Source organism: Barbus barbus (assembly GCF_936440315.1).
Source record: "Barbus barbus genome assembly, chromosome: 17".
Lineage (NCBI taxonomy): Eukaryota > Metazoa > Chordata > Actinopteri > Cypriniformes > Cyprinidae > Barbus > Barbus barbus.
The window spans coordinates 31489575-31499574 of record NC_136745.1 but is presented as its reverse complement, the minus strand read 5'-3'; the positions used below and the strand labels follow the sequence as shown (position 1 = coordinate 31499574).

The window sequence follows — 10000 nt, the reverse complement described above, 5'->3', positions numbered from 1 at the left end:
ATTCAAATGGCTAAATAAACACACTAAACAGTTTTTATTAAAGATGTAAAAGGCTTATGTTTAGGGTTAGAGGACAGAAAATGTGGTTAGCTCAGTATAAATACCATTACGCCTGTGGAAAGTCCCTGTGATGTGTGTGTGGTTTAAAGAGGTCAGTAATGAAGTAACTGCTGCACAAACTGCTGTTAAATGCGTTTGATCTTGACAACATAATCTCTCTCTCTCTCTCTCTCTCTCTCTCTCTCTCTCTCACACACACACACACACACGCACACACACTCACAAAGCAAACAGCAGAGAGAAGAGTGTGTGTGTTTGTCAGCGGGTCAGACCTATGTCTCACAGCGCGATCAAAGACATACATTATATGGAAAATTGCCTTTTTCGTCCTTTTCTAGTCTTGGAATGAACCTCCACTCTTTGGACAGGAAGACTGCGTTTGACTAGGACTCGTTTCTCTGTGTGTGATATGAAGTGATAATTGAATGTGTGTGTGTGTGTGTGTGAGTGAAACGTTAGTCAGTAGAAAGAGAGAGAGAGACTACTGATGTGCTGGGGGTCAGAGACTCTGTACACTCACTCACACACACACACACACACACACACACAAACTCACACACACACACACACACACACACACATGTTGGTTTTTGTGGTTTATGGGGACTCTCCATAGGTGTAATGGTTTTTATTCTGAACAAACTGTGTGTGCTATTGCCCTACACCAACCCTACACCTAAACTTAGCCTCACAGGAGACTTTGTGCATTTTTAGATTTTCAAAAAAACACCATTTAGTATGTTTTTTAAGCCTTTTGAATTACGGGGACATAGGCAGTGTCCTCATAAACCACCTTCATATTGTAATACCTCTGTCATACCCATGTCATTATACACATTTGTGTCCTCATAAACCACATAAACATGCACACACAGACAGACAGAGCATGAAAGTATAAACAACCATGTTTGTGAACACAACTGAATTTATTTTTCATTTTATAACCTACAAATGAACACTGGATGGAAATCTGCTGTTTAAACAGCCTGTTTGAGTCTCTCATCGCTTCTCTCTGCATCAGTTTTCTCCCAGAATCACACAGCATCGGTTCAATAAAGACAGCGCTTCACAGGAGGAGAGATGGGAGGCCACGCATGCCAGACTCAAACCTTCGTCTCCCACATGAGCTCAACACGCACCGAACGGCTGTGTTGTGTGTTTGTGCTGTGATGTTCTGTGATGTGTTTTGTGATGCGTCTCGTGGGCAGTATGGTGTGTTTCTATGATGTGATGGTGTTTTCCTTCCTGCGGAAACCGCCTGTAATTTCAGACTCATCAGCGCTGAGATTAGAGTCCACTGAGACAACATCCAGCATCTTATTTATTTTGGACATTTGTAAAATCAGTCTCTGCTGCTCCCTTTGACACGCTCGAGTTATAGGAGATAAAACGCTACATTAACTCCAAGCGGTCGCTTGAGGTCAGTTCATGTTTGAAGGATGAAGTGATTTGAGATGAATGTAAACTCAGAAGCTGCTCTCAACATGAAGAATTCTGCGTGTGTTTGATGAATTATGATCCTGTGATTGTTTGGTTCCCAGAGGCCCCAGATCAGCTGGAGTCAGAGAGGGCGTGTCAGAGCAGAGGGGCGTGTCAGATCAAAGGGGCGTGTCAGAGCAGAGGGGGTGGGTCACTTTATCTGATTCATCATATATGTGACCCTGGACCACAAAACCAGTCTTAAGTGTACATTTTTTTTTAAATTGAGATTTATACATCATCTGAAAGCTGAATAAATAATCTTTCCATTGATGTATGGTTTGTTATGATAGGACAATATTTAGCTGAGATACAACTATTAGAAAATCTGGAATCTGAGGGAGCAAAAAAATCTAAATATTGAGAAAATCTCCTTTAAAGTTGTTCAAATGAAGTTCTTAGCAATGCATATTACTAATCAAAAATGAAGTTTTGATATTTACAGTAGGAAATTTACAAAATATCTTCATGGAACATGATCTTAATATCCTAATGATTTTTGTCATAAAAGAGAAATGTATAATTTTGATCCATACAATGTATTGTTGGCTATTGCTACAAATATATCCCAGCAACTTAAGACTGGTTTTGTGCTGCAGGGTCACACATGTGCTGTTGCTAAGGGAGGTGGTTGCTGAGTAACCATAGTTACCGCATCTCTGTGTGGTTTTGATAAAGTTTGATTGATGCAGCGTTGACGTTTATGAGCCACTGGGAATCGTGCATTTCTCTGGCCGACTGCATGCCGTATTTTCCTTATTTGTTTGTTTTCCATTGATTTTCAGGAATGAAAGCACCGTGGAGGCTGTGAAGTTCAAACATGCTCGTCAGAGCTTGTTTAGGTAATTCAATAAGCTCCGCTTTCAGCCTCATTCTTCAGTGAAGTTACTCTTCTCAAAATACAGACGCCAAGACCAGCCTTGATTATATGAGCAATCATGAGACCGCAGACCAGTGTGTGTGTGTGTGTGTGTGTGTGTGTGTGTGTACTTGTTTATGCTACACTGTGGGACTGGCCTGCGGTCCCCACAAGGAAAAAAAAAACAAACAAAAAAAAGATGTTTATCTGAAAGTGTAAGAATGCAAACAGGTCTTCTGTAAGGGGCAGGTTTAGGGTTAGAGTTGAGTTAAGGCAGGGGTGGGGAACGTTGATCCTGGAGGGCCACCGTCCTGTAGAGTTTAGCTCCAACCCTGAAACAAAAACCCTACCTGTATCCTGAAGACCTTGATTAGCTTGTTCAGGGGCCCGTTTCAATAAGGAGGCTCAACCAACTCAGAGTTTAATCTTGTACTCGGAGTTGACTTACTCTGAGTTTTCGGTTACAGAACAGCTGAACTGAGTTAGTTTACTCAACTCTAATGGTGCGTTCACACCGGACGCGACTTGCGCGAATAAATAGTGCTATTCGCACGTAGTTGGACGCGTGAACATTTTGGGTTTACTCGCTTCATTCGCGCGTGAAATATCATCTCAAAACTCCTCCTATTATAGGGTTTACGGAGCCCCTTAGAGCTCATGGTGGTGGAAATATCTCGGGGTGGGAGGAAAAAATAGTTTTCAAATCTTTTGCGTTCCCTCGCAAAGCAAACATCTTTGCGAGAGAACGGCAATCTATATTATACAAAACTAGTAAAATTAGCAGTAGACAACAGCCTGCAATGTAAATTGTTCTTAAAAATCGTCACCAATCCTCCTCCTCGTCCAGTAAGACGCGGAGTGTTAAAAAATTCAAAGTCAGGAGGGACTAATTCAGAAAAAGGACTTAAGTCACCTGTTTTTATCAGGACTCGGTCACGCAGAAAAAATCCAGAAATCGCAGAAAAAGTAAAATCATTACAAATGAAGGTTTTGTTGACCAGGGAGCGGGCTTTAGCAAGGATCCTCCTGAGCCGTGGGAGATCCCGCTGGACCGAGCAAGAACTATGAATCCAGCGTAGATTATGATGATCGGCCTTCCTTCGTTGAATCCGCGGAGAAGTGCGTCGCAACGACCAAACGGGTACATCCAACAAGTCGGGCTGAATACACCTGATAGAATCCATTGATCGCTGTGATATCTGCAGACAGCGGTCGGTGTGGAGCAGGAACCCTCACAGAATGAGAAGGACAGCCCGAAGCCAGTGCCAGCTTTACCGGTGACATGGAAGAGTATCCAGCGCTGATGGCCGGGAGGGTTAGAGAACTGACAGGTGAGTAAGAGCAATAGTTACTGAGTTCAGTGTCGCAGGAGACCCATACGGACTGAAGAATGTCCATCAATTATTGACGGTCGTAAGGAAGGAGAGAGTGACCATAGAAAACATAGAAAATAAATAAAAACACGACAGGAAACACAGGGAATAGACCCCCTGCCACGCACACCGGCGCCATCATTGATTCAATAATTAGACATTATTATAAAGGGCATTTTTAAAAAGTATGTTAAGACTTATTGTCATTAAAGTGTACTCTCTTTAAGTACACTTAAGTGGCCTTTAATTTACATTATATTATATTATCTGCAAGTGCGCTTTTTAAACAGTATACTTTTAATAATCGAAGTACACAAAAGTACAGTTTTACTGCAGTTAAGCACACTTCTTTTTCACAAGGGGCGTCACAAGCTGCTGTTTTTATTGTCAAACAGTTAGCTGTTAACCTCATTCATTCTGATTCTTAGGTTACACGTGTCACCCCCTTTTGGGGTAGAGCTGAAAAGGATTCAGATTAATGTAATTCTGGAACGGCTTGGAATATGAACATAATTTTGGCCTCGTTTTTAAAAACACACTTGGAAGTTTCTTGTACAATAAATGTAAAAATTTTAAATAAAAAAAGTTATAGGTGTTTAAGTTTGTTGTAATAAAAAAGTAATTTAATATTTATTTATATTTCATAAAAAAATAAATATGTGGTGAATTTAATTTCATGTCAAATGAAAAGCCTTCAGTCTAAAGAAGTTGTGTTCCAAATTTGACATTGATATCACAAAAAATGAGGATTGTGTGTTATTTTTAGTCGCTATACCAACAATGTCCACTAGGCACTAGTCCTGCTCCTTGGATGATTTGTAATGGACCACTGATTTGAGTTACAATTTTTGTTTTATTCAAACAGCAATAAAACATGTCTAGATAGGTTGTAAATGATTTTTTAAAAACCATAAATATGACATAAAAAATGTAATATGACCATATACAATAAAACAACTACTACTGAAAACACACTGGCCTTAGAAACAGCTCTGGCTGCTTACTGAGACTGATCTGAATATCTCCTGTTCATTACTGCATAAAGGTATGAGGATGGGCTCTTTCTAATCAGAGATCTTAATCAAACATAGCTACTAGACTGATGTTACAGAAACTTCACAAAACAGTTTATTTCATGTATGATCATACATGAACTTGACATGCATTACATGTTTTACTCAATACTTGCTACATCAATCATATACAAATATACATATTCAATTTATTCTCAAAGTTTTAGATAAAAACTAGAAAATATGTTTTGTCTGAATTATTGGCAGCCAAATAATAATAATAATAATACTTTCGTGATTGTATGTGTATGTATCAACTTTTTGTAACAAAAGCCAACTTCTTGGTGTTTTTTTGCTATATTTTCTTGTCACAAATTAATGAATTACTGTCACTATAATTTTAAATATAAAACAGTGGTCAAATATGAAAAATACAATCTCTAAGGTGATATATAGTTTGTCAAGATTAGTTTAGGTTTAGTATAGAATATTACGGTTTGAAGTATGTAATGGCTTTGGGCCCACCGGTGGCACTTAAGGGCTTTTAATAATCCGAGTTAGTTTTTCTTGATTAACGCACTATAACGGATTGATTTAGCCCAAACCATTCACTCAGTTCTCAAAACCTTTAACACATTTCATCTGTTTCAATGTTTTCTGTGAAACTCCTCACACAAATGTCCTTTTTCCACAGGTTTGACCATGATCTCATTCAGGAAACACAAGTACACAAAATAATTACACAAAACTGAACTTAGCAAACATTTACCCATGTGTGATCATACCTAAACTGATGACACGGGTCAGAGTCTCGGGATGATAATGTTATTTAAAAGTGTTCAAAAACAGCTCTTAGACTGTTCATCGAGTACAAATTACATCTTGAGGACGTTTGAGAACGTAAATCAAATATTAATAAAGACATAAGAGCACATTTTAAAACCATTTTATCCTAATATTTATATCACCTTTAAAATAACGATGAAATTTGTGAGAATGTTCCAGATCTGGTTTCACAGCACAGTAATAAAATGAAAGGGATTGTTGATCTGATAATAATCCTTCTGTCGTTCTGGAGCTTTGACCTTGTTTCTTCTGTGGGACACACACGATGATGTTCTGAGGAGCGCTGGCAGCTTCCACTGAAGAAGCATCTCTCAAAGCATCCTCTAGTGTTTGTGTGGAGGTCTGGAGCGAGAGGGTTTGAGGAGCAAGCGTTCAGAGAGGTGTGGAGTGTAAGAGTCATCTGATTTCAGGAGTTTATGAGCTCAAACGCTCTCACTCTTCGGTTTATTTGATCTAAAAACCCTGATTCTGTTTTGGATTTGCTGACTTTTCTAAAAGGTTTCTGGTGTTTTTCTGCCTCCTAAGAGATCATTTCAGTGCAATGCAGCAGCTGAGAGTTTAACTGATGCTCATTTCACCTTCAGATGAATATGAGAAGCAGATTCTGCACAAACTCCAACAGTTCTCCAGTTTAGAGAACACAGAAACACGAGATCACATCTGACTGCAGGTCTCTCAGGTCTGTTTATGTGTTTGCTGAGTGAATGCTGTCCAGCTCCATGCAGTTATTAATATATTGTTGCAGATCGTGAATTAAAAGCAAAGTGAGGTTAACATTCAATAACATTTAAAAAAAAAAAAGTTAGGATAAAGTGATGTTTATAGAATTCTCTTTTAATTGTATTAATATTATATATATATTGTCATAACGTTGAAAGAATACTTTGTTAGAACCACATTCTCGGGACGTCATGATGTTATTTGTGCTAAAACATTCCAGGAAACATTTCTGTAACCTTCTAATAACATTATAATCGTGATGGAAGGAAACTGAAATTTGAACATTGTTAAAATATTAAAAATAAACATTCAAATAACAATATATTTTGGGAAAAGTTTGTAGAACGTTGTAAGAAATGCTTTAGCAACCTTTAAATAACGTTATAATCAAGAAACTTGCATTTTAAATCTTTTAAAAACATTTAAAAACAAATGTTCCCACAATGTTTGTATAACCTGTACCTGAGGTGCTCCTAAGAGTGCTTAACTCTGAGCTGTTAGCTCGCTTTGAGCGTTTGAGCGATGGACATCAGAGCCCTGAGAGCACATCATACAGGAATGCGGAGGAAAATAAAATGCACTTTCAGCAGAACTTAACTCGAGCGCAGAGCTGGTTTCATTTGCGCCGCGGTCGCGACGGGTGGAGCTCAGTCGAGCGCGTGCACGTGTGTCAGTGATGTTTGTTTAATAGGTGCGTTCGACTTCATGCAGCACTTAGCAGACCGATCGGCGGCTGACTTGAAGCAGTGCATGCCGGTTAGAAATTTAGTTTTTTTTTTTTTGTTTTTATTAATGCTTGAACAAATACAGAACAAAAGCGCCATACAAATAAAATAAATAAAAAGTATACATGCATGTATAAAGCCAACAAATAAATTAAAATAAAATAAGGAAAGGCCTTACTAAATCACAATGAATTAAATATACTAAATACATACACAGTTTTAACAGCTTTTTTGTCAGTACTCTCCTTAATGGTGCTTATATAGATATCTAATTCCTTAAGTACCACAGAAAAAAGAGGCTTCTGATTGCTAAATTTACAGCGATGAATATGAAACTTAAGTATAATCAGGAGATTAATTATATAAGCCTTATTTTGAAACTTCTTGTCATAGCTCAAAAAACAAATATTATTACAATTATTACTTATTACATTGAACCTTTACTCACTTTCGTTGCTCATTGTGCTCCATTTCATACAACAATAACAGCATTTCTATAGCTTCCAGTTCGTCTGCAATAAAGCAAGCAGACGGCACGTGATCTGCCATGAGTGAGCTAGATGCAGCACACTAGACCCGTGATCTGCCATGAGTGATGCAGCACACTAGCCCCGAGGTGTCCGACTACACTCCGGCCCTGACTGCAAGCGGCTGCTCTCGCTGACCGCCGTCTGTAGCCGTGCTTCAAGCTTCAGCAGCTGACACAACCGTTTAACCTGTCTCTTGCCTTTCGGATTGGGAGTCTCACGGTTAATGACCCGCAGTAATTAGTCTTTAATGTTTGCTCACATTTCCATTTGCTACTGCTTCAGTGTGACTTCTAATAATCTGACAAACACAACTCAACATCATCGAGCTCTTGATGCCTTTAAGATTTCGTTTTCAGCCTCATTTTTGCTCATTACCTTCATTATATCTTAATATTTTCCCTGTGACTTTTTCCTCATCTTTCACACACACACACACACCCGCGCACACACACACACACACACACACCCGCGCACACACACACACACACGCGCACACACACACACACACACCCGCGCGCATTTCTTCTTTTTTTTTTTTAGAAAAACTTCAATTTTAATTTCCAGTAAACATACCTTTCTCTCAAAGTATGACTTTATCAAGAGTTCTTCTCATATTTTATCACCATTGTCTAAACTATAGCGAATAATCTGATATAATGTGAGAAATGCTGAAGGTGGGAATAAATGTTGTTTTGACTGCATGTGTCGACTCGGGACAGCATACTAGAACACCACCCTTACTCTCACACAACCACTGCTAGTATGCTAGGATGTTAGTATGCTAGTATGCTGAGGGCACTACGGCTGGTGCGTCACGCGCTTGCGTCGCCGGTGAGTGACGTCAGAGCGGCGACGTGTCAGTCATGGCTGCAGATATAACATTATTATTCAAAGCGAGCGTGAAAACAGTGAAAACTCGGAATAAAGCTCTCGGATTGATCGATTCCTCCATCAGAGACGAGACCAGGGAGGCGAAGAGAGCCAGACCCAGAGCGAGAGACAGCTTCGGCGGCAGAGCCAGAGAAGTGGTGAGATATAAACATATATAACATATATAATATATATAATATATACATGACAGACACATTCAGTCATTTACCTGCGACTTCATCTGCCACACACTGTACTGAGCACTTCTGCTTCTAATTATTCATTAATAACAAGCTCTAATAGCTCATTATTCATGCAGTGATATGATTATTATTTGAGACTAGTAGGTTGCATTAAAATGATCTGCTGACACCCAAACATAGCATTTATATCGTGTAATAAACACAATATACTCTTCCTCTTCTGATGATGATGATGACCTTTTGTTTGCATAATCAGTGAAGCGATAACATTAGTGATGTTCTGATGTTAATGGCATGATGTCAGCAGTTGATCTAATAACATGCAAGAGATGTCCTAATGAAGCTTTGACAGAGCTCCATGAAACCTCAGATTCAGAGAAGTGTTGTGGAGCTGTAGATGATTCTGAGCTCATGAATGCTGCTGCAGTGATCTGAGTTGAGTAATGTGTGTAATGCACATGATGGTGATCACCGGCTGAATGAGAGTAAACCCCGTCTCTGACAGCACAAGTGCAGCGCTGCTTTATTCGGGAGAGACACCATGCCTTCTAATCTTCCTGAACATCTTCTGCATTTCTTCATCTGTCTCAGTTTCTGAGATGCAGGCAGGTGCTGGGTGCTGATCGGTTGTTTTGTGCTCTTGTAAATACTCTAGCGGTAGTTCTTCGGCTCGAGAGGGATCTGATCTTGTGTTTCTGAGCCTTGCTTTGACTCCATAAACATGCTAAAATAACATTTGGATTCAGCTTTCGAACAGTTTCTCTCAGAAAGCCGATCCCGGGCGGCCGGTGATTAGAGCTGGAAGATCAAAACAGAGTGAATATTAAATTAGTCGCGGGTCCTAATGCCCAGCAGATGTAGTGCTTCTCTTCGCAGGACAGATAGGAAATAAACCGCGTCAGACGCACTCGCTGAGACGCTTGATGGACTGATGCAAGCAGAAGCATGGCCTGAAGCGCTCCAGATTGCTTTACCTCGATGTAAACGAGACGCGCTTAAGGATCTGAAGGACTGCACTCTGAAACAAACCGTTAGCTGTTTTAGGTGAACTAAATAAAAATATGTTTAATATATTCTATTTCAGTTCATGTTTAGGGGAAGTCGTGGCCTAATGGTTAGAGAGTCGGACTCGTGATCCAAAGGTTGTGGGTTCGAGTCTCGGGCCGGCAGGGATTGTAGGTGGGGGGAGTGAATGTCCAGCGCTCTCTCCACCCTCAATACCACGACTGAGGTGCCCTTGAGCAAGACACCAAACCCCCAACTGCTCCCCGGACGCCGCAGCATAAATGCCCACTGCTCCGGGTGTGTGTTCACGGTGTGTG

General features: G+C 39.9%; 1 protein-coding gene across 4 annotated transcripts in view; it reads left to right on the top strand.

Moving 5' to 3' along the window:
* Positions 1 to 8423: 8423 nt before the first annotated feature.
* stx18 (syntaxin 18) overlaps positions 8424 to 10000 on the top strand; it is a 16394-nt gene continuing 14817 nt past the window's right edge. For 3 of the 4 annotated variants that reach the window (XR_013785346.1, XR_013785347.1, XR_013785348.1), the window contains exon 1: positions 8428 to 8633. Coding sequence is in view for 1 of the 4 variants with exons in the window: in XM_079438504.1 (XP_079294630.1) it covers positions 8469 to 8633 (165 nt within the window). In the remaining 3 variants the exon portion in view is untranslated. Of the gene's footprint in view, positions 8634 to 10000 lie in introns of all 4 variants that reach the window. The other variant, XM_079438504.1, reaches the window with a different exon arrangement.